At 45.9% G+C, this 25840-nt stretch overlaps 1 protein-coding gene across 2 annotated transcripts in view; it reads left to right on the top strand.

Moving 5' to 3' along the window:
- The window catches only part of TTI1 (TELO2 interacting protein 1), a 45471-nt gene extending 39231 nt beyond the window's left edge, over positions 1-6240 (top strand). For both annotated transcript variants that reach the window (XM_045885751.3, XM_064573157.1), the window contains exon 8: positions 5511-6240. In XM_045885751.3, the coding sequence (XP_045741707.1) occupies positions 5511-5694 (184 nt within the window). In that variant the 3' untranslated portion in view covers positions 5695-6240. The remainder of the gene's footprint in view (positions 1-5510) is intronic.
- Positions 6241-25840: the final 19600 nt, after the last annotated feature.

Genomic DNA, 25840 nt, shown 5'->3' with positions numbered 1-25840 from the left:
GGTTGCTACAAAGATGTCTTTATCTTCAAGGGTGTGCACCTTTGGGGCGAGAGGGTGGGTGTGGAGCAGGAAACGCTGCATGTGGCCTGAGTCAGCCCCCTGGGTGCTCTGGCACAGGGCGGCTTTGAAATCTGCGCCTAGCAGCATCCTGGCTGGGGGTTGGGGGGCATCTAGGCCTGCGGGGGGCCTGGAGGCAGGAGAGGCGGCCAGATGGAAGGGGCTGCTTTTAAATCCTGCCCCAGTGGGTTTTAAACCCTTCTAGGTTCTGGCCTATTTTTGAATTGTCTGTAACAGATTGGTCCTCTCAGTGCCATATCTTTTTAAATATGCACAAAGCAATGGAGTCATTCCTCTGCATTTATGATACTTTGTCTTGTGGTACTTTAGGGGTGCAATTAGCATCGTAAGCTTCTACTGGTGTTTATGGTTTTAAATCCTGTTCCCGGTGCATTTAAATATTTTTATTATCGGTCTCTGCGTGAGTATGCGAGATGGAGTTAGATCGATAGATGAATGGTTTTGAACAGGTAAATATAGTTAAGTCTAACGAGTACGTATAGCTGCAGAGGTAATTGGTAGTATTTATTTGGAGAGTAAATCGTTGCTCCAAGTCATAATCCTCCATTTCCAACATTTAGAAACAAAAAAACGACCTCCTTGCAGGAGAAGATAGCTAAATTGAATAGCAAGAAAGGACAGGCTTGAAATACTGGTTAACCAATGAACCGAGACCCATTAGAGTAAACTACCAAGATAGAAACATCACCCCACTGCTCGCTGGCTAGGACACGTCGACACCCCAAGCATCCATTTGTTTAAAAGGAAACACACAGCCTCATTTGTAGCACCGGCCTGCGCCGAGTCACAGGGGAAGAGATGGCCAGAGAAGAAAAGAGTGTATAAGTTCTGCCAGAAAGGGAATAGCAGGGAAACTGGAATAACTTTGTGGGTGTGCCTTCTTTCCAACAAGTGAGTTTATTTTCTGATTGCATTTAGTCATGGCCATGTAGAGATAGCCTGTATCATGTTCCTAAGGAAACATCCCTGAATAACTTCTTTAGAAGCCCAAAATAAATAAACAGATCACAGAGCCACAAGTTCTTTACCACTGGCACTTATGCAGACAGCTCATGAGAGCATTTTATAAATCCAGAAAGAGACAAGGAGCAGCAGATCCCTCAAGCAAGTAATTGACAGAGAAAGAATAGCCTGTCACCCAGGAGAGGGGGAAGCTCTGCATTCCACTTACAGTTTATTTAGCTTCACTAGGCCTGGATTGGCTGGTGGTTTTCTAGAGCTGCCTTTGAGCAGATGCTGTCTAGATCGAGATGGTGAGGATACACTCTGTAATATTTGCATCTGCGGCAGAGAGGTTTCTTTGGGGTGCTGCCACATTTTGGGGCGTGAAGGGGCTGTGATCCAGTGCCCACACTTGAGAACCACTGTGGACTTTTGACACCGGAAGGGGCCTTAGAACTGATCTTTATAGAGAAGCAGCTTGCCGTGTTCCCTCCTTAGGAGTCCTTCCCCAGCTCCACCCCCCGTGTGCAGCCCTCTCCACAGTGCACCATGGGCCTCTCTGCTTAGTCCGTTCTCCCTACCAGAGGCAGAGCCCCAAGGCCGGAGCCCTCATCCCTCCATCTTTGTATCCCACACACCCAGCTCAGTGCCTGGGCTGGGCTGGAGCAGGCGAACCACAAAGAGGTGGGACCCAAGCCCTGCTGACCGGATTCTAGTAGCACATTTCCCCCCCACCCCCCAGCTTTGTCACTCAGAGCAGGCCACTATTGATCATAAAGGAATGAGCCGCTTCTGTTGGCTTGGTGTCTGGAGTTTATTAGGTACTTGCTGATGCCCGGCAATTGTAGATAGGGCTGGAGTGTAGGGAAATGGCTGCCTGCATGAAGCGAAATTCAATAAAACCGCATTTTAAGTGAAAAATCAGTATAAACACCAGGCTTCTTTGCCATGGAAACAGAGGTTGCTTAGAAACTGCCTAATGGCGAGTTCTAAATTTTTTAAAGTCAAGTTATCATTTAAGCTACACGGCCCTACAGGTTATTGAGAGATAATCACTCGCCTCAGGACACTCGGAGGCATGAGGCACAGCTGAGTGCCTCCCGAAACTCTGGGGACCAGATAATCTCTTGATAACTGTGCTCCCCGGAGCCACTGATTTGGGCCTGGGGGAAGGAGAAAGAAATTTTTGTTCAGGACTTAAATGGTGTACGTATTTTTTTTTTTAAGTGTTTCTTTTTGGGTTTGAAAAACCATGGAGCTGGCCATTTGGCCTGTTCAACAGCCATCTCTGCCATGTCTCACAATGTATTAGGAACATTTTCCAAGCACTTACCCCAGTCACTTCAAAGCAGAGGTCCTCTCTTTGTATTCTGGCTTTTGATTATGCAAAAGGGCTTTTAAGGTCTTCAGCTTTGGGCTCTTCACTTTCTGGGAACCCCTCTCCCCAGCTCAGGATGGGCAAGAACTGGCCGTAGGACAAAGTGGTAGCAGAGTTTGGAGCGAAGCTGGGCTCCTGAGCTCTCAGACAAGACCTCCTGGGCCTCCATTCAGCTCCCAGGGGCTTAAAGTGAACAAGGGTTCAGGTTCAGACTGTGTCCATGCTTAGAGTTCAGCAGGTTGCGTGCCTTTCGCAGAGCAAGAGCGCAGCTACGCCTGCCAGCACCTGGTTGCCCAGCATGGCATTCGCTCCCAGCCTCGGGCAGGCAGAGGGCGAAGATTATTGCATTTGTTTCTTCCTGAAAATAACGGGTGAAAGGAGAGCGCCATTGGCTGAGACCTGGGACCCCCACCAAGTCAGTATGAAGGAAATCGAGAGTGAAACAAAAGACAAATGTTTTGCCCTTTTCAGAGTGTCTGGGAAGTTTCCGTGGTGTGGCAGTGCTGCAGAGCTTGGTAGTGATAATTATTCCTTGGACACACACACACTCTCTGGAAGGAGCGGTGTTTTCATTATACACTTCAAAGTGTTTTCCTGCACCTCATGTCCTTAGAGCCTCCCCACGAACTTGGGAGGTGGGCGGGGCTGGTGTGATCACCTTCCTTTGGAGAAAGAGGAAACAGGTTCACAGAGACAAGATAATTTACTCCAAGCCGCAGAGGCAGGAGAGGGGACTTGTATGGCTGCCTGCCATTCTGGGGAGTCTGCCCCTTTCAGAGCTAAGAAATTAGACCCCAAATGATTCTTGAAAGAGTTTAACTCTCACTTAATAAAAGAAGGTGAACTTTGTACACACGTTCTTCCTTTGCCTCCCTGTGAGCATCGTATTTAGAGTTCTCACAGGGCAAGGAGAGTGGCTTCTTTCCTTTTCCTTTACTGCCAACAAGTACATCTGCATTTAGCATGTTAAAAAGGACTCAGAGCGAACATTGCAATGTGTTCGTGCCATGTTAAGTCAGAGCAAAGCCGTGACTGAGGTGGGCCACGGCCTCACTTTGCTGGGTGTTGCCCAGATCAAAATATTCTTTAGTGCGCCAGGCTGTAGCCTGAGAAACTCTTCCAGTTCTGGAAAGGAAAAAAAATCAAATGAAACCATTTGCATTCTAACCGTCTTTGGCACCAGGGAAAACTGTCAACTGTGTCACATGTAAATAGAAATCAGCTTCCCATTTTTGGTGTGTTTTTTCATAATTTCCCTTGCCACTCTAATTATCAAAGATATTTTTGTTTTTAAACAAAAATTGTCTCCCACGCAGGCCCCATCTCCTTTCTGCGGTGAAGTGGAAACGATGAATTAGAATATTCTAATCACTTCTCCAGCAGCCACCGCTGAGATTATAAGCACAAGATTATCCTAAGTAAAGAAAACTTAAATTGTTTAGGCACAAACCAGGCCAGAAAAATTTTCAAAGGGCCCCCTTCCCAGCTGCCTCCCTTGCCTCCTTAGCAGATATCTATTAAACCCAAGGAAGAAAGCAAAACTGGCTTCCCCCCCACCTCAGTAAGACCCAAATCCCCTGAGGGCATGGGGTTTTCAGATTAACAAAATTAAAAACAGAATTGAGCTTCATTCAGCAAGCATTTAAATTCCAGTTTGCTGTCCAACAATATAGGAGAGGCTCCTAGGTCATCAAGAATAAAATGTGATTCATAAGATAAATACTATCCACCCTATCCGTAGATAGAGATCGCATGGGCTAGTCACTGTGTAGGGCTGGATCTGTGTTTTCTCACTTAAGCCTCAGCAAAACCCCGAATGAAGTACGTCCCCTGTTTTTAGAATGAGGGGATGAAGACCGAGCCCAGTTGAATAATCTCTCACAGCCACAGAGCAGTGATGTCCGTGATAACATGAATCCTATTGGTAGCCTTCCCTAGACCTTCCTTGGTGATGAACAGTTGACCTCTCCTTTAGATCCTTTTATAGGATGTAATTTTCCAGACAGGTATGTCATCTTAAGCCATTATCATGCAGTGTCATAAATCACTTATTAAATGTAAGAACCTGTTGGGTCAGGTGTTCGTTGAAAGCTTACCATGTGCCATCCCAGGTGTGGCATGAAGCAAAAAGGCGTGGTCGCAGCCCTCAGGGGCTGTACTGTGAGAAAGGGAGCTGGTCAATAGACAGGAAGTGCTGAGAGGGGTATCCTAAAAGAGAAAAATAGGGGGCAGCCACCTAAGCAAAATGATCCAGGAAGGCCAACCTCTCTGAGCAGGTGATACATGCCAGCAGGGAGCAGCCCATCTAGGGCAGGGCCTCATCCTTCCTGGGATGGAAACGCCAGTCTCTGAATCACGGAGTCGGCCAGGTGTATGAAGTTTACACTTGGACTGCCCGGTGCAGTGGCCCTGGGCACATGGTTAGTCATTCAGAAATGGGATATGAGCAGATGAGAGCAAGGGTGGTGACCCCAAAGTTCAGGCCAAGTTAAAGAGCCTCACCCTTAGGGGGCATATGATGTTGGGTGGCCTGGGCCCTTCAGCTCTGTCCCTGTCATGTGTAGGACACCAGTGCTCTGGCTCAGTTGGTTTCTGCTGCAGGAGAGTAACTGGGTCTGATCCCTGTGTGAGCATGTCCAAACCACCAGGAACCCAGGGCTCTTGGTGGCCAGAAGGGGCTGAGCTACAGAGTGCAGCAGCAAGCTGGCGGGCCAGGGATGAGGACCTGGAGACTCGGGAGTGTGGGCTTACCCTGTGAGCCTGGAATGAGGGGTGGGCCCTGTCAGTTTTCTTTGAAAACTCCTGCTTCACACCCCAGAACTTAACTGGTTTCTTTGCCAGGAGCGTGTTTGATGTCAGTATTGTTCTGCTCAGACTAATTTTCTTCTCAATGTCCGTGGATATGAAGCTCTATACACTGTGGGACCATCTTCATGGCTCTGTCTTACGAACTACAGTGGGTTTGCTCTGCTCTTCGAAGGGATTTGATGTTATTATCAGGTTCTCCCCCCAAATAACCCAGTAAGCAGCCTCTTCGGGAGGACAGCAGCCACTCCCCCTTCTCTCTGCTCCCTTGAGACCCCAGCCCACCCTCCCTTCCGTCTCTCCACAGGGTTTTCCTCCACCTGATGAAGGTGGACCCGGACTCCACCTGGTTTCTCCTGAACGAACTTCACTGCCCCGAACAGCTCACACCTCCCCACCCCAGCCTCCACCCTGTGCAGCTTGGGGGAACCACTGGGCAGGGGAACCCCTACGCGGCCAACGTGCTCCGCCTGCTCCAGGAGCTGCAGTGACCCCCACACACACACCTGGGTGCCGCAGGGCAGTATCCCGCCCCAGCAGGCAGGGCTGACCCCACCCTAGCCCCAGGCGGTGGCTGAGAAGACGGGCGAAGGCGGATTAGACAGCCAATCAATTTATAAATTGATCAATCACACAACTGCTTAGAAATTGGATTGAAGGAAAGTAGCTGACTGTTATTTATATTTCATACCTGGTGTTTTCAAATGACATTGTCTGGCAGTTCTAAGGGCTTAACTCCTTTGCTTACCATCTCCTCGGCCCCAGCTGCCCCACAGACCATCCCTGGCACACACACACCCCCCACACACCGAAGAGCCTACGGACACATGGACGGGGGCCTCTACTATGCACCAGGTGTGTCCCCTGAGCACCTGAGGACCATGTGGAAGTATCAGGCACCCAGGTGTCTTCAGAGCGCAGCTCTGCGTCACAGACCACGCTCACCTCCTCTCCTGGAACAATGAGCTGGAGCGAACTCATCGTACCTAACTTCGTGTTTGGAAGAAAATGAAATAAAGGCACTTCTTGGATAAAAACTGTGATCAAGAGCTCACTTTAAAGTTTGTTACTTAAATTGGGTGCTTTTTAAGAAATGAATTTATGTTCTCAAATGGGTAATACAGAGCCATGGCATAAAATCCAAGCACTACAAAACAGAAACAGTGAAAAGTCAGTCTCCCCACCTTGTTCCCCAGACATCTGGTTTCCTGCCCCAAAGACAACACTCATGACAATTTTTTGCAGACCTGTTAAGTAGGAGATTGATTATTGTTTACTTTTTATTATGGACAATAGTAAACAGCAGGCCCCATGTACCGGTAACCCAGTGCACCAGTTATTAGCACATGGCAAGCTTTGCTTCATAGCCACCCTTACGTAGTTACCTCCCCAGCTCACCCAGTCCCCGGAGTATATTGAAGCGCATCCCAGATGTCCTATCCAAACCTTTTTTTAAAACGTACAACTACGGGGCGCCTGGGTGGCTCAAGTCTGTTGAGTGTCTGCCTTCGGTTCGGGTCATAATCTCAGCGTCCTGGGATCCAGCCCCGTGTAGGGCTCCACGCCCTGCAGGGCGTCTGCTTGAGATTCTCTCTCTCTCTGCCCCTCTTCCCCCTGCTCGTGCACGTGCTCGCGCTCTCTCTCTCAAATAAATCTTTTTTAAAAATAAATAAAACATGCAACCACAATAGCATTATCACACCTAAACAAATTAGCAGCTGTCCTTTCATGTTGTATGCAGTGAGTGTTTAAATTTCCCCAGCGTGTTGAATCAGGACCCAAATAAGGTATATATGTTGCTGTTATCTATATGTCCCTTAATAAATCTCTTAATTTATAGATTCCCTCTCCACCTCTCTTTTCCTCTCCCTGTACATTTTTGTTGAGGAAACAAGGTCATTTATCCTACAGCGTTTCCCACAGTCTGGATCTACTGATTACATCCCTGTGAGGGTCATTTCACGGGCTTCTCCTGTCACCTGTATTTCTCGTAAATGGGGAGGCGTGACCTGGTTTGGGGTTTTTTGTTGTTCTTGGCAACACTCCTCCAAAAGTGGTATTCTTTACTTCCATCAGAAGGTGTCTAACACCCGATCTCTTACGAGACCGGCAGTCATTGGCAATCCTCACCTGGATCCACTCCCTCATCAGGGACTGCAGAGTAGTGCTGTTCGGTCCCACCTGCCGGCTTGCCTTTAGCTAGAGTACTTGTGTAAAGGGAACATTCCCTACATCAACCATGCAGTAACCTTGAGGGAGTTTGTGTAGAAAAAGGATAAATACGTGATTTTTTTTTTTTCAACTGAGGGATTTAAAACACAAATAATGTAAATTTGGGTCCACCGCCACAGACACACACACACAAATGAGCTAAAGGATCTTAGGAATGATGAGTGCTTCCTCACCGTATGCATGGTGAGACGCCATCCGGACAACTCCTGCAATGATGTAGATAATCCCCAAGCTCTATAAAACCCAGAAGGTGGCTGACATGGGGACATATTGGAGCAAGGGCCCCCAGCCAGTTCCAGAGAGGCTCACTCATCTCCTGTTAGGGTCTTCTCTGCAAGGGCATAGGATGTCCAACTTGGGTCTAGGTGGCAGCAGTCTGGCTTCTGGTCTGGCTCTGCCAGTGAGTCATCAGAGGCCCTCCCTCACCTTGGGCCTCAGCTCTCCTCCAGAGAGAGAGCTTAATTTGGGGGATCCTAGGTCCCTCCAGGAATCTGATGACATCTCAGGACCCGCTCCCCCAGAAATGTCCCTCCTCTTACCCCCTCCTTCCCAGGAGAGCACCACCTCCTGCAAGACTGCAGTCATGCACCATCTCATCTCCTGCTGGGTGGGTCTACTGAGCTGACCTCACAGATTCTATGTACAATTCCAGAGACTTCCATCTATGAGCCTGCAGGGACCCCAAGTTATGAAACCCTGAAAGAGAGACAATCACTTAACTCTCTTCTAGTTTTAAAATTCTGGGATGATTTCCTTTGGGAAAGGGGGAAAATGCCCTCTAATTGAGAGGACTGTAAAAAGATTCACAGCACTGTTCCTAATTCCACTGGGGACACAAAGTGCAAGGCTAATTCAATCTCTACGTCCTGACAAATGAGAAAACAGGTCAGAGAGGTGGTGGGACTTACCGAGTATTACCTAGCTTCCAGGGCGATTAAAGTAGTCTGCCTTCCCAGGGCACCTGGGCATGGCAGGCCGTAATGGTGTGCCAAGGGGCAAGGGAACATGCACACAAATCCTGTGCCGTGATGCAACGTGGGCCCTCGGGAGGCTCTCCAGGAGATAATCCGTGTGGGAGGATTCGCCACAGTGTTCCAAAAACCCATCTCCTCCTCAAAGAGTAAAGACATCCTGAGTTGCTTTTGGATTCCTGCAGGCAGATTGTTGCAGTTGATTTTAAACAAACAAACAAACAAAAAAAAACCGAGTGCCTTTCCAGTCATTATATCCAGGCAACTCTAATTTGAACCCATCCAGCTGACTCATTCTAGTCCTTGTTTACGTGGGCTTCTCAAAGTGATCCTTTACCCCTGTTAAACCTAGCTGGTGCAGGGAGGATTTCTCCTTCCATTTAGGGTTTTCGAGTGTTGGTTCGGCTAGAGTTAAGGGTAGGTACCGAAAGGCCTCGAGTTTCAGGTTCAGACATTGAGCTCTGATCTGCAGGCAGTAGATGTCTCCTGGGAGGGTTCAGGAGAGCACAGAGATGGAACCGGGGATCCTGCAAAGGGTTGGGCGTGGTCCTCAGGAGGTTCATATTGTGGAAAGAGTGTGGATGATCTGGAGCTCATCAGCACTGGGCTTGGTTTCTGACTTTACCCCTTAGTACCTGTGTGACCTTGGGCGAGTCACTTTCCTTCATTTTCCCGTCTCTAAAATGGAGTTTCTGCCTCTGCTTCTTTGAATGGCTACAGCAGGAGGAGTAAGTGCCGTTGTGTTTACGGTGCGCAGGGCTTCGATGCTGTGCATCCCTTCCCTCCATCCAACCCCACTGCTCACGGCTTTGGCAGGATGCAACACACAATCCTCTGGACAGGTATCGCTGAGGGAGGAGATGGCTAAATCTCAGAATAACCCCCCACCCCACACCGGGAACTAAAGAGGACCCCGATGGAAGAGGGTAAGATCCTGGTAGGACCGGCAGACTATTGGCAGAAAGAGAGGATGAAGGGCATTCCAGACAAGGAAAATGACATGACAAAGGCAGCCGGACATCCCTGCCAATATCTGCAGTCATCAGAACTCCTTCAGTTGCAACTGACAGGAGACCTGACTCAAACTGGCTTGAGCAGAAAGAAATGTCTGGGCTCGCATAACCAGCAGGGCCCCCTGGCTCCAGATCCCACAGCCAAGTTCCGTGTTTTCGCAGCCTCTCTCTATAAAGTGTCAAGGATGTCTAGGAATTCCAGGCTGAGTTTGAGTTAAACAAGCCTAGGAAAGTGTGCACCTCCTTCCGGCAGCTCCAAACTCAAGTGCTAGGATTAGCTCTTCTCGGCTCAGCCAGTCCTTCACCCCACCCCAAACCAAGCATTGTGCATCCAAGCAGGTTTTGGCCAACTTTCTCCGTACAGGGCCAGATGGTGAATATTTTAGGCTTTGCAGGCCATAGGATCTCTGTGGCATCTTCTTTGATTTTTTTTTTTTTTTACAACCTTTTAAATGTGCAAAATCCTTACAGAATGGGCCGTGGGCCATTATTTTGCCCTTGGACCTTACTTTGCTGCCTCCTGATCCATTGCATTCTCCTGGTGGGCCTGGAGGCAGGTGCTCAGATCAGCTCAACCGAACCATACAGAGACAGAGCTAGGGTGGAGTGGAAGTTTCCCCCAAAAGGAAGCGCTGCTTTGGGTTACCAAGAAAAGAGATGCGGAGTGGGCAGTGGGCAACAGTGACAGACAGCCACCACCCCATGTCTGTGGCAGGTGACCAGTGTGGCCCGGCAGCCCAGGAGGGTATGTGTGAGCAGGTTGTGCTCGCTGAGGCCACATTTATGAGGGGCGTTGAATGCCAACCTAGGGATTCCAGCCTTAACAGATCAAGAGGCCTTGGAAGGTTCTTGAACAGGTGAGTAATGCATTGAAAGCAGCATTTTAGGAATATTCATCCCGTGGCAGCATCCAGGAGCAATCGGAAGGGGGAGAGACTGACGATGAAATTGTGTTTTCGATAGTCCCAGGACGAGAAAATGTACCTCTTCCATCAACCCCAAACTGTTTGACATGCCGTGGTTCATGGGCAACTTGAGGCACATAAATATGGGCTTTAAAGTTTAAAAGTAAGAAGTGAGATGAATGGAACCTCTGATGAGGCTTCCTCCAGCTCGTGCTGGAGAGTTGAGAAGCCCTAGAAATGATTTTCCCCAGCTCCAGCCGTGATGAACAGCGCGGGGGCCCCTCTCCCTTTGTGTGACTTACCCCAGCCTCTGTGTCGGGCTTGATTGGAAGCAAAGTGCCCATACTGCCTTTCCTCCAGAGTACGGAATAGAGGCCAAATTTCGGAAAATAATTCTGAATGATGGCTGACTCTGTCGCAGCGCTGATTGCTTTATAAATGGCATTCTTCTCTCTGCACCCCCCGCCCCCCCGCCACCACTGAAGTTTTGGAGGCAGTGGCTTTTCAAATTACGCTTGAAAAGCAGCCTGATTTCCCACAGGAATCATCTCCTAGATTAGGAGCTGTTCTACCTTTTCTGACAGTTTTACCCAGAGTACAAAGCCTATCTGCGAAGGGCGAGGTGGGAGCGATGCTGTCCTCCCTTCAAAGCCTTCAGCACAAACCATTTATGAAAATGTCTCTCACTGCAGCCATCTCCCAGCGTCCGTCCGGGGCTGCCTGCTTTTGCAGCAGGAAAGAGTTAAAAAGCACTGATGAATGGCTGCCTCCACCCACCCCCCACCCTTCCGCTTCCCCTCCTTATATAATTTACCATTCTTTTTGCACAACGGCTCCTGGGTCTCAACCTGCTCTCTCAATCAGTACCCTCACGTCCTCAGCTTCCTCCCACACAGGCGGGCTCAGAAGTAGGGAAAGCACCTTTCAGAATCTCTGAGGCCGTTTCCAAGGGAGAAGATGTTGGTGGGGGGAGAGGCGGAGAGAAGTAGTGGAGAGGAGTCAGAAGTTTCTTCATTAAATAAAAATGTGGCATTCCCCAAGGTGGAGGTGGGGAGTAGACACAGACTGCACACCCACCTCCCCTTCGCCCCATCTTCATGTCCTCCCTCGCCTCATGGAACCCATCCAGTACGCTCACACATTCCACCCAGGACACTGCCCAGTTCCCTAGAAGGAGACAGAGAGTCCCCAAATGCGAATTGAACTGTGCTATAGCTCACAGGTGACCTTGGGCACTCCCTCCCCATCCCCGGGCCTCAGTGTCCCTGTCTGCTCCATAAAGGGTTTGAACCAGTCGGTCTCCAATCATTGTTCCACCCCCTAAAACATCTGTGACTTAATAATAAAGTGTTGGCAAGTATGTGGGGAAAGGGGTGTGTGAGGTGGTATGAGCTCTTTGGAGGTCAATTTGGCAGTATTACCAAATTTGAATGCATGCACCTTTTGACCAGCAATTCTGCTTCTAAGAATTTAATGCTCACACATGTGCACAAAGATGTACGTGCATAGGCAATTCACTGCAACATTGTGATTTACAGAAACTCGCAAATACCGAATGCCCGGTATGTGCCAGGCATTATGCCTAATGCTTTGCATAAATATCTCAAGAGACTGGGTGCAAAAGATAGGAAATAACCTAATCATAGAATATAAACATCCATCCAAAAGAGGCCAAAACACCCCCGTTCCACACCTCCTCACAACACAGAAATTCCAGTGAACTATATATACTGAAGGATGACACATCAAAAGTCATGAAATGTTACTGTTAACTATTTCGTTAAAGTAAATATGGAAATTGAAAAGAAAGCGGGAGAAGAGCTTAGGGAGGGAGGGATGGACTGGTTAAATAACCCACGGTACAACCCTGTAACAAAATGAATAAAACAGCAATAGCTATCAGAATCTAAAATGCACATACCCTTTTTTTTTTTTTTTTTTTTTTTTTTTTTTTTTTAAAGATTTTATTTATTTATTCATGAGAGAGAGAGAGAGAGGCAGAGCGAGAAGCAGGCTCCCAAGGAGCAGGGAGCCCGATGCGGGACTCGATCCCAGGACCCCGAGATCATGACCTGAGCCGAAGGCAGACGCTTAACCATCTGAGCCACCCAGGCGCCCGCACATACCCTTTGACTCAGCAGTCCTGCTATTAGGAATTTCCTTGTCCATGTGCAAAAACGAACAAAGTGTTCGTTGAAGCATTGTTTGCATTAACAGAAGGTTGAAAACAACTTAAAGGTCCATCCAGAGAGGCCCGGCTTAGTAAGTCCGTTACTAACATGTAGTTTGCCATGTGGTCTTTAAAAAGAAAGAGCTAGTTCTCTGTCTTTATCTCCGTGATACATTATTAAAGAAAATGGCAAGCAGAACAGTGCAACTATTTATGGGGGATGAGGGTACTTTATGTGTGGAATTTCTCTTAAAGAACACCCAGGTGGCAGCTTCTAGGAAGGGTAACAGGATCAGCGATAAGAAGTCTTTTCACATTATACCCTTTATACTCTTCACATCTTTAACGATATACACATGTAACTTACTCACAAAATTTTTTTAATATTAAAATATAAGACATTTGTGAGTCCATAATGCTATGATAAACTCACATTTTGGTGACAGGAGCCTAATATCATCAGGATTTCCTCTCCTGTGCTTTGCATTTCTCAAGTAGAACCAGGGCTGGAGGGGGAGGAGGCATTGCTTAATCCAAAAATGCAAAGGGATCTTGGAGAGGATCTCTTGAGGGGATGGCTGGGCACTGTGCAGGCAGCCCCCCTCCCCACCCCCATGGCTCCTGTGTGCATGCAGGAAAATCATTCCCCCTCTATGCCCTAGCTCATCTGAGTCCCTTAGAACCCCAAGAGAAGCAGGTCGAGCCTTAGAGCCTTTTGTGACTGCCCAGACAGAATTTAGGGCTCATGCTCAGTGCTCTCAAGGCATTGCCTGATGCCCTCTGTCCTGCCACAGTTCTGTCTGGGGCTCGCTGCCTTTTCCCCACGGAGGGGTCACCTTCCTTACCGCATCTTCAGCACCTTGGACAGGGCTGGGGTTTGCGCCGCTGTCCTCTCAACATTAGGATGACTGAGCTCTCCAGTGCTGGGCCCCGAAGCATCAAGTAAAGGGCAAAGATAGGATTCGAACCTGAGACTGCTAACATCACATGATCAGTTATATCAGATTTATGCAACAGGATCCAAAATCTGCAGGTTGGAAACCAATTAAATTCAACAAGCATTTTTTCGAGCCTTTCTATGGGCCAGGCCCAGAGACAAAAAGACATAAATGCTGCCTCCTAGGGACTAGGCTCAAAGGAGAGCTAAACAAGACATGTCAGGAGGAGGCAGCTATCATCTGTATTAGGAGGAGGTCAGGAGCAGCAGTTAAGAGCATGGTCTCTGGAGATGGACAGCCCGGCTTTGAATCCTCACCCTGCTGCTTTGGGCAAGTCTCTTCATCACTCTGAGCCTTCATGAAATAGGAATAAAAATAATACCTCCCAGGGCCCCTGGGTGGCTCAGTCAGTTAAGCATCTGACTTCAGCTCAGGTCATGATCTCAGAGTCCTGGGATCGAGCCCTGCATCAGGTTTTGCGCTCAGTGAGGTGTCTACTTCTCCCTCTTCCTTTCCCTCTGCTCCTCCCCTGCTCATGTGCCCTCTCTCTCTCTCAAATAAATAAATAAATAAAATCTTATATATATAGTACCTCCCTGAGAGCATGATGAGAAATCAATTGGTAAAGTGCTGGACTCAGGACCTGGCCCCTTGGGCAGTGTGCTCTAGGAACTGGTCATCATGATGCAGGTGTTGGTACCTTAAAGGTATAAATGGCATCGCAGAGGTTGAACTGAAAGGAAACTGGGAGGCTGCGTGGAGGAGAGGCCAGCCAAGCTAGCTTGCAGTATTTGCCTGTCAGAACAAAGGGAAGGACCCCTCTGGGTAGAGGAAGCAGCACGTACGGAGGCTCACACAGCATATTCAGGGTGTTGCTCATGTCAATGGGAGGCGGGAACCATACACAGCGAGACTGAAGAAAAGGACGAAGCTTTGGGAAGGGAGCCTGGTCTGTTTAATAGCCCTGTGAAAATTAGTAACGTGAAACGTCACTATAGTGGAGTGGGGAGGTTTTCACAGGGGGAGTTCTCATGCCCTACCGCTCATAGTCAATTGTGGACCCAGCAGGAAGAGACAGACTTGACCTCGCATGTGGATACTACTCCACTACCCCAGTGGAGGAAGAGATGTTTTTCTTATCCCCCCAGCAACAGCTCAGCCAATGAGAAGCCACTACACTTCAAACTTCCAGTTTACTCCAGTGGATTTTTAGTTCATAACAGCTTTCCCAGCTTACCCCTTTTCTCCTTAAAAAAGTGTGCCTCTCCTTTGTTCCCAAGTTGCCTATGGTTTTGCCACAGCTTGTTGTCCCAGATTGCAATTCTCCTTTATTCCCGAATAGACCCATCTTTTGCTGGTAAAATAACTGGTAATTTTACTTTTAAGGTTAACACTCCAAAGGTGGGCTTGGGCTCCCCTGCCAGTGAACACCCAAAAGGTGCCTGAGGAGTGACTTGGTAGCATTCTCCCGGGAAGTTGTTCTCTGGGGCTTTTCTGCAGGGCTCTGGTTGGGTGGAGGGCAGAGCTCACCCTTGCCACGTCACCCCCAAGCACCCCCTTCCCTGTCCACAGTTTCTGAGACCTGTGGTGTGGGCAAAACAGTTCTTCCAGAAGTGAAATGCACGGGGCTCTGAAGGCAGACTGCTTTTGCCATTTGCATACTTTCCAGTGTGGCGGTCAAGGACAGGCCACCCCTAGATGGGCCACTTTGGCATGAACATTATTTTGAGTTAAAAGTAATCAAATCCCATTCAGGAAAAGATTTTTACCTTTCCTCAACTGCCTGCTTATACTGGGAAGAGAGTTATTCACAGAGATTCCTCTTTACCTAAGGAACTTATCTGCACAACTGGACAACCTTTGTTTTCCAAACATCTCCTCTCACCTTCATGCTAATGGCCTTTCTCTCCTTTGTATCCTCAGACCCCTACCACTCTCCTTAGCTCATATAAGCATCATGCTGCTTCACTGTCTTCAGAATGTCCATGTCTGTGTGGATTCCCTGTGTGCACACTATTAAATTTTATTTTCTCCTGTTAATCTGTCTCCTGTCAATCTGATTCTTAGTCCAGCTAGAAGGACCTTGAAGGGCAGAGGAAATTCTTTCCTCTCCATGTGAAGAAATTCTTCCTAACCATGGGATCTTTGACAAGTCGGTTTCTTCATCTGTAAGATAGAGATGATAATAGTAGCTCACCCCTGTAGCATTGTTTGAGGACTTGGTGATTTAATGCTTGGCATGCACTGAGCCCTGAAGCTAGTTAGTACTCAGACAAACAGAACTGTTTCTTTTCTGCAGACCTACCAGGACCCTGAGAACATTAGGATGAGTAAGACCCAGGAATGGCAGACCCACCTAATGAAGCATAAGACTGGACAGAACAGCCATTTCTTCCTTAAGGGTCAGAAATGGCTTCCTGAGGGGATGGCTCAGCGTGGCAAAGAGAAAAGACCCAGGGCAAGAGCCTCTCCCCTCCAAACCTCAGTTTCCACACCTGCAAACGCATATAATGGCTACCTGGTTGGTTTGGCTGTGAGGATTAAGTGAACTAGTGCAAAACAAGGTTGGGCACGACATGGCCTCTGAGCACCCTCTAGGCATGGGACTGCTTATAAGAAAAGAGGAGCCTGTTTGCTATCAAGACCTGAAGAGTTCAGACCAGTGGGCCTCCAGGGTAGCTACATCCTCAAAATAGACTCCCTCCCCTCACAGTCCTTCAAGGGGGATAATACCAGGGTGTGAGCTGACATTCCTGAGTGCACGGCTCCCTCTAATCTTCACTCCTAGCCATGAAATTGAATGCTGTGCCCATTGTACAGGGGCAGAAACCGAGCTTAGAGAGCTGGAGAAACAGGCCCCTCCCATGAGAAAGGACTAGGGTCCTCAACTAGGGTAGTTCCAGCTTGTGAGCACCTGCTTTGCTGACATCTGGGAGGTCTGTACAAAAGAGGGGGTGCAGCCCTTGAATTTACACTCCAGTGTGGGAGGCCAGACTTCCCTGAGAAACATTTTCATTTACTAATGGATTTAATGAGTGCAGAACTTCCCGTTTTAAACAAACAAGTGATTAGCATTGACTACAGAAGTGAAAATGGATCCTAATGAATTGCTAATTAGCCTCCTCCTCTTCCAGGGGTCTTTAGCTGGTAAATTCCCTCTCCGGCTACTGGGAGTCTTCATCAATCTGACTGGAATTCGTTCATTCATTTTTTCATTTTTTTATTCATTCGTTTTTTCACTCATCATACATTTCTTGAAGACCTACTATGTGTTGCTGTGAACAAGACAAGCAAGATCCCTTCCTTACAGTCCAACGGGGAAGGCAGGATTAACTAACCTCACATATAATGACACCCTTAGAGGACAGGGAGCTGGGACAAAGTGCAACAGGAGGACTGATTCTTTTTTTTTTTTAAGATTTTATTCATTTTATTTGACGGAGAGAGAGAGCACAGCAGGGGGAGCAGCAGACAGAGGGAGGGGGAGAAACAGGGAACCCTCGATCATGTCCTGAGCCGAAGGCAGACGCTTAACTAACTGAGCCACTCAGGCACTCCCTGGAGGACTTGTTCTTGCTTTGGGATGGGGATGGGGTGTCCCTCAGGGAAGGTTCCTTAGAGGAAAGGTCATTTGAGCCAAGATCTGAAGAATAAGTAGGACTTAACTAAATGAAAGGGGATGAGAAAGAGTAGAAGAGTGTCTCAGACATCCAGAATAGGTATTTGCAAAAGTCCAATGGTGGGAAGGAAGCAGAGTAAGTCTGAGGAAAAGGAAGAAGCCAGTGTGAGAAATGTACAAGGGCGTGTGTGTGTGTGTGTGTGTGTGTGTGTGTGTGTGTGTGTGTGTGAGATGAGGCTAGGGTTAAGGATGTTGGTCTTCCCCCTTTGTAGCAGACAATGCTGAGTGCCCAGCCCATATCCCGCTAGTCTCACCACTCCAGTGTGCTCCAGCCAACTTCCAGCTGCCCCATGTTTGCATCTCTTTGCCTGAGGACTTTCTACAGGTAAGGAAGGCCTCTGTCTTTATACTTTGCAGGCCAGAAGTCCTGGTGAATTAACACCCGGAAGAAGCCCTCAGCCAATGATGGGGAATTTGAGGTAGAAAAACCACAGGCCCCCAGCCCTTGGGCAAGATGACTTTGAGGTGTGTGCTCTGCACTGACTCCCAGAGTTCCCCAGTAGGATGGAGCCCCACTTCTTCACAATGATCACTTGCCTGACCATGCACACTTGCCCTGTCTCACTTCCCCATCCCCTCACTGGTACTTCCTGGGATCACCTCCCAAGTAAATTCCTTGCCCTGAATATTTTGGCCCAGCATCTGCTTCTGGAGGAACCCATGCTAAAACAACTTTAAACAAGACACGTATATACTTCCTACACCTCTGTACTCTGGTCACCCTTGGCTGGATGTCTTCCTCTCTCTCATTTGCTTCCCTCACAGACTCTGGGGCCTGTAGACCCTAGTGGCTCAATTGGGATCTGCCTGGCATAGTGTAGACCAGCCCCATCAGATGCCCTCTTTCTTGGTACTCTGCCTCTGTTAATATGACCCGAGATGTCTTTCATCCAGAACAGTGCTATCCAATAGAACCTTCTTCAGTGATGGGAATGTTCTGTATCTGTGCTATCCAATTCAATATCCATGGGTCACATGTGTCTATTGAACATTTGAAATGTGTCTGGTATAACTGAGGAACTGAATATTTTATTTATTTATTTATTTATTTATTTATTTATTTTCAGTAGACCTATGCAGTTGGTGGCTACTGTATTGGACTCAGCTCTGGGACATGCCTTATCCCCTGTAGGCTGCTAAGTTTCCCAGAACTCAAGCCTGATGAACTGTGAGAAGGGCAACCAAGTGGACCCAGCTCTCTGCACCCAGCTCAGTGATAGGGTCCACCAGAGCTTCCTCAGGTAGGTCACCCAGGGCACCAGGGAACTCAGCAGTGTGAGCCGCCTACAGATCCCATCATTAACTTTCCCCTTCTATAAATGCACCATCCTTCAACTGCTCCCCACCCCTTGTAGCTGGAGCAGACAACCTTAAGGGAGGAGCCAGGATAGCTAGTCTGGGCATGGGGTTGGGCCTAGAGGTGCTGAATGAGACACCTCCTATATCCACCAGCCTGTTCTTTTGGATAGTGAATTTAAAATTTCTCCCTGGAGTTGAGGAATAAACATGTTTTTCAAATAATACAGTGTGTTGAGCCTAAAGTGCCTAGAGTTCAGGACAAAGTCAGGCTTGCAGTGGGGCCTGCTGGAAGTGATCCAATGTCTATCTTCCCTTTCCTCTGACTAAAAGAACCCTGCTATCTATCTAGGCACACAGCTGTCAGAATAAGGGCCACGTTTCCCGGTCTCCCTTGCAGCTAGATGTGGCCACATGACTAAGTTCTGTCCCATGACAGATAAGCAGAAATGATCTTCATTGTCAAACAAGTGTCTTTAAAGAGAGATGTGCTCTTCTCACCCTTTTTCTCCTTCCTGCTGGCTGAAATGCATACCCAGTGCAGGGAGGTGGGGTGGCCCTCCTGAGCTAAGAAAAGCCTGGCTGAAATGATGGTAGAGCTCAGGGTAGAAATGCCAACTAGCTCAAAACAAGGGTTTTTGTGACATTTAGGGAAGGAGAAAACAGGGCTCCCCAAAACTTCCTTTGGTTAAATAAGATGCAGTAGGTCCAAACTTTGACCCAACTCTTACGAGCTGTTAATGTTTGTCAGAGGCAAGTCTTTATTCATTGATTGATTTACAGAGTGTGTGCCATAAGACCAGACTGGTGCTAGGCGTTGGGGACGCAACAGTAAACAGGACACGTAAGAATCTGTGCCCTCACAAATACTTCATTACCATTCCTGGCATTTTGTAGCTCAGTATACATTCTAAAGTGTTTTTACGGTCACCTACAGTCAAGATGGCATTGAGTTCATGCCTTAAAAAATAACCTGCTTCTCAACCAGAACTCTCACACATTGCAGATGGAAATGCAAAATGGTGTGGCCACTTAGAAAAACAGTTTGGAAGTTTCTTATAAAGTCAAACATACACTTAGCTTACTGCCCAGTAATCCCAGTCTTACATATTTACCCGAGAGAAATGAAAACATGTCCACACAAAGACTTGTGTATGAATGTACGTGGCAGATTTGTATATAACAGCCTCAAACTAGAAACAACCCAAATGTCCATCACTAGAAGAATGGATAAACAAATTGTAATAAATCCACAAACAAAATACTACTCATCAGTACAAAGGAATGAAGTATCGGTGTACAACCATATGGATAAATCTCAAAATCACTATGCTTAGTGAGAGAAGCCAAACACAAAAGAGTATCTACTGTCTGATTCAATTTATTTGAAATTGTAGAAAAGGCAAAACTAATCCACAGATAGAAAGCAGATCAGTGATTACCTGGGGCTGGGGTTTGGGGAAGAGGATTGATAGTAAAGGGGCACAAGGGAAGTTTGGCTGGGGGTGACAGGAGTATTCTTTTCTTGATTGTAATGGTGATTACATGACTATAGATTTATCAAAAGTCATTGAATTTTACACTTTAAATTGGTGCTTTAGTTGGATATAAATCATACTTCAATAAAACTGATATAGGAAAAATTAAACACATCGCCCATGAATTCGTGGGAAAAATAATCTCTGTTTATACACTGCAATAATATATAAATTATGTTTTTAAAATGAAATTACATAGCCACACTCAGAAATATGGCAAACTTCTCCTTTGGAATGGAAAGAGATGAGAAATACAAAGTAAATGGAGGCTGAAGCCTCAGACCTGCCAGGCTCCAGACCCAGAAGTGACTAGGAATTCAAGTCCTGCAGAGTAAATGGGACCAAAAGGATTCTTTGAGAACTGGAGGCCTAGCATCAGACTCACTGCTTAAAACTGTATCTTAGGTAACAGGGGGAACAGATGCGGATCTGGAAAGTGGGATCGGAGTTAAGTCACCCTGACTCATTAACCTCCTCTGTGATATCTCTGATATCATCCAAAACTGGGGATCTTGAGCTACATTTAGGAAGCCTGGATTGGGACTTGAGTCCCCAGGGTCTGGGTTTAAACAAGTGCAAAGAAAGAAAATGGACAGAAAGATTCCTCTTAAAAATAAGCCTGTGAAGAAAACTGACACTGAGACGGTCAGTAAACTCAACTCTTAACAAATGGATTCATTTGTGATAAGTGCAAGTAAAAAGAGCAATCTGGAAATGACTCTAAAAATAAGTTTAAGACTTTAACAAAGGTAAAGGAATGACTTCCTTTCCTATAAAAAGGAAAAAGTTATGAAGTAAAACAGAATTAACTATTTTTTTGAAGATTTTATTTATCTATTTTAGAGAGAGAATGCGTGCCCATGTGCATGGGGTGGGGGAGCAGAGGGGGAGGGAGAAGGAGAGGGAGAGAATCTCCAGCAGACTCCACAACTGAGCATGGAGCCCACACAGGGCTCAATCCCATGACCCTGAGATCATGACCTGAGCCAAAACCAACAGTCGGACGCTTAACTGACTGAGCCACCCAAGCACCCCAAAACAGAATTAACTATCAATGTGAAAAAGAAACAATGAGAAATATTAAAAATAAAAAATAGCATTATTGAAGTGAATTCAAATAGAATAAACTCTAAATCAGACACATTTGAAGAGACGATTAGTGAATTGATAGATATTCCTGAGTAATTCACCCAAAGAGAGAGATAAAGAAATGGAAAATATGAAAGAGCAGTTAAGACATAGTAAATAGATTGAAAGATTCCAACATATGTGTAATAGAAATTCTAGAAGGATAGAATAAAGGATATAATGGAGTTACAATATTTAAGATATGGTGGCTGAGAATATTTCAGAACCAAAAAGAAAGTCCTCAGATGAAAAACACATACCAATGGTTAAAACAGGGTGGTAAAAAATAAATATCAACCAGAAAAATTGTAATGATAGAGCAGAATGTCAAAGACAAAAAGAAAAATCTTAAGAGTTACAAAAGAATAAAGACAAATTGCCTATGAAAGAATGCCAATTGAGCTGACAGCAGATTTCTCATCAACAGCAATGGATGACAGAGACAAGAGAGTAATATCCTAAACATGCAGAGGGCAAAGCATAATCAGGGGTGCATGGGTGGCTCAGTCAGTTAAGTGTCTGCCTTTGGCTTAGGTCATGATCCCAGGGTCCTGGGATTGAGCCCCACATCAGGCTCCCTGCTCAGTGGGGAATCTGCTTCTCTCTCACCCTCTGCCCCTCCCCCTGCTCATGCTTTTGCTCTCTCTCTCTCTCAAATGAATAAAATCTTAAAAAAAAGAAAAAGAGAAGCATAATCAACCTCCCTCAATACACAGCTAGAGGAATATTGAAAAAGAAGAGCAAATTACAAGCATTTTCAGACTTTCATAGATTAAGAGAGTTTACCACCCATATCCTCATTGAAAGGATTAATAAAGCACGTACTTCAGCAAAACAGAAAGTGAAAGAAGAAAATCACTGAGTCAGAAATTGGTAAAATACATTGGTAAATCTAATGAATTTCTGATCATACAAATATCAACTTTTGTGAAAGACAGTGTAATTAAAATTCTAGGCAATAACAAGGAAGATGGGGTGGGGCGCAGTTCAACTGATAGTTACACTGTGTTAAAGGGGTTTCTTGTCAAGAGGAAAATAGAGATACTGAATAACTTTAGACTGTTAAGAAAATACATAGCTAAATAAGTATGTTAAAAATTAAAATAAAACCACTAAAAGAAATGTGACTTACAACCTTCGAATAAATGGGGAGGAAAAGGGATGGGGTTCTAAAGAACCCTATTCATCAAAAGTCAAGAAAGAAGAAAAAAAATTAAACTAACCACACATGTTCTTCACCCTGCCCCCCACCAAATCTCATGGTAATAGGAAAAACACACATAACACACACACAAAATAAGATGGCAGAAAAGAAATCCAAATAAATCAGTAATCACAATAAATGTAAGTGGACTAAACTTATCTATTAAAGACAGAGACTACCGGTTGAATTTAAAAAAAAAATAAAATAAAAATCCAGCTATAAGCTCTGTATAAGAGATACTATGCGGGGCGCCTGGGTGGCTCAGTTGGTTAAGTGACTGCCTTCGGCTCAGGTCATGATCCTGGAGTCCCAGGATCAAGTCCCGCATCGGGCTCCCTGCTCAGCAGGGAGTCTGCTTCTCCCTCTGACCCTCCCCCCTCTCGTGCTCTCTCTCTCTACCTCATTCTCTCTCTCACATAAATAAATAAAATCTCTTAAAAAAAAAAAGATACTATGCTTAAGGCAATGATACACAAATATTCAAAATAGACAAAAAAGATATCCCAGGCAAATACTAACCAACAAAAACTGGTCTAACAATGGTTAATATCAGGCAAATTAGAATATAATGCCAAAAGCACTACTAAGGATAAAGTGAATCATTATATTCATGATGGAACCAAGAATCCTATCAAGAAGGTGAAAACTTATGAACTTAACGCCTTCCCTAGAATTTGAATGGAATCCTTTTGCAGCTACACTTATTCAAGGATTGATGGTTCATTAAACTGAATCTTTGTGCAGGCTTAGGTCCCTTAATGTGGAAAAAGATGAGGCATGAGGACAAAGGGAGATTAAAAAATAAGGTTGCTTACTAAATTATTAACCATAAAGCTATGGGCTAAATCAACATAACTGCAACTAGAACAATAAAGGCCTAGCACACCCTAAATCACTTGTGGTACATTTGCATATTAAATGAGAACATTTATGTAACTGTAGCCTAGAAGATGGTCTTTATTAAAATGTGCCCACAGTTAACACTTCCAGAAACCAAACTCATGTGGCTCCCAATGCAACTCAGAAAGCCTAACCTACTCTTTGTGGCAGGAGTGGAGATAGTAAAAGGGCTGAGTTGTGGTTGAAGGAGATATGGGAGACTCAAGAAAGCTAGGGCATTTGACAAAAATCACATTTGACAACCTTGTAGACAAGAAAGATGAATGAGCTGGATGAGGCACAATTAGGTAAATTTGCCTTGGGTCCCAAAGGGCAGCTGATTAATAGATGCTGTTAAGCAGGAAGAGCGTTCTTAATCATAGAGTTCTATAAGCCAGGCTCAAATCCTGGGTCCCTCGTTTATTTACCAGCTAGGTAACCTTGGGAATTTTTTTATTTCTCTGGGTGTCAGTCTCCCCAGAGATAGCTGCCCATTTCAAGGATTGTTGTAAGAATTAAATGGAACAACTCATTAAAGTACTCAGCACATAATAAACACTCAACAAGTGATACTTCCCGTTCTCTAGAATATGGAGAGAGTTTAGGAGCCACCTATATGATACAAGTTTCAGAGTTTTGGTAACTTGAAGTTCAACAGGATAAAATAGCAGTTTGTAATTTGGGCTGCAATAATAGGAGCATGCTGTTGATATTGAGAGTGGTGATAGTTCTGCTTAACACTAGTCAGACCCCAGCCTGAGTAGTGGTTTCATCTGGGGAAGCCATGTTTTTATAGGGACCTAGACCAGTGGTTCTCAAATGGTGGTCCCCAAGACCAGCAGCATCAGCATGATGAGGGAATTTGTTAGAAATGCAAATTATGGGGACGCACTCCAGCCTTATTGAATCTGAAGCTCTCAGAGTGGGACCTAGAAATGTACGTGTAACAACAAATGTTAACAAACATTAGCATGATTCTGATGCATGCTGAAGTTTGAGAACCACTGACCTAGATAGACATACATGTTAGGGGTGGATACAGATCTCAAAACCATGTCTCTTGAGCCCAGTTGAAGGACCTGAAGATGTTCAGCCTCAAGGAAAGGAGATGTGACCAATCTAAATAAGGGTCAGAAAGGAAGAAGGAGCTGACTTGTTTATCCATGTTACTCTAGTGATGATTCACATCAAGCATGGAAAATGTGAGGGAACAAAAATAACATGGTAGGTTAAAGAAAGTGTTCTTGTCTGCAAGTAATTGACAACTGGCCTAAATCGTAAGAGATTTATTCACTGATGACGGGAATCCAGGGGTAGGGAAGTTCTTATCTGACTCATTCACCAGATCACCCACATCCTCAGTTGCTTCTACATCTCAAGTGGATCAGCCGCTCTCTGCATGGTTGCCCAATGGTAGAAGAAATTCCCAGCACACATGCTCAGACACTAAGAAGCAGAGGAAGAAAGTATGACTTCCTTGTGCCTCCTCTTAAGAAACCTTTTCCAAGAGGGGTTCCACTCTCCCTCCAGCAGATGTCCCCTCAAATTTCATTGTGAACGTAACACGCCAGGTCACATGACACTTCCTAAGCTAGTCCCCAGCTAGGATAATGCAATTGCCAGCATTGTCTTGGACCATGGTTTATCTACCTCTTCTGGGCCGTGGACCCCTTTGGCAGTCTGGAGAAACCTATGGACCCCTTCTCAGAAGATCGTTTTTAACTGCATAAAATAAAATGATAGGATTACAAAGGAAACCAATTATTTTGAAATACAGTTTCCGAAATATATTTTTGAAAACATGTGATACAGGAATAAACATGCTTCTTTTATTAGTGCATTAAATAACAAATTCAAGCAGCAGATCTAATAACAGCCATAATTTTGAAGTGGTGATGAGTGTGAACAATGTTCTGAGATACTGTAATAACTTTTGTGATATGAAAACATTTGTGATTTCTACTGGGGACAAAGTCACAAAGTTCCTGCTAACACTACTGTGGTTTCTTGCTTACATTCATAGTAGAAGGAAATGCTAAATTTCAGTTGGAGATTAGTGAAAATAGAGATGGAGGGTTTTTTTTTTCCCCACTCAAATTTGTGAATCCCATGCATACCATCCACGGATCCCTGATTGGGGTGATCTGTGGACTCCACGTGAAGAGCCCCTAGCTTAGATTAATCAAGATTCACACGCTAAGGCTGGGAGTGGGCAAGCCTTCAATGAGACGAGTGGCCTCAAACAAGCGTAGATTCCTAAGCTAAACCAGGGCCAAATCAAGCAAAACAAGAAGTGGGAGTGGGGAAGGGATGGCAGAGAAGCGTGGAGGAAGAGTGGCTCCAGCATCTGCTCCATGCAGTGTCAAGGGCTCCTTCAGAAGGAGAACCCTCCTCACTACCGGAAGGTAAGACCTGGTTAAGGCCACTCACACCCCACATGGTGCACATTCCAGGATTCCCTCCATTTTATTTCCTTTTGTTTCCTGGTTGGTTTTTGAAAAATATCTCTATGCATATCAAGTTACAGGTGTAATACTTGCCCTTTACAAATATTTAGCCTACTGGGGTGTGTCCCCTCTATTCCTCTCCTTAGGAGAGACCGCAGTTCTCAGCTTGATGGTGTCTTTTCAGACAACTTACTGTGCACGCATGGCATCCCAACAGCTCACAAGCGAGCATGCCGG

Source organism: Mirounga angustirostris, unplaced genomic scaffold (assembly GCF_029215605.1).
Source record: "Mirounga angustirostris isolate CCGP_5_RB_7025 unplaced genomic scaffold, mMirAng1.0.hap1 SCAF_10, whole genome shotgun sequence".
NCBI classification, from domain to species: Eukaryota; Metazoa; Chordata; class Mammalia; order Carnivora; family Phocidae; genus Mirounga; species Mirounga angustirostris.
Note: the sequence above shows the minus strand (reverse complement) of the source record. Positions and strands in the feature narration are given on the sequence as shown.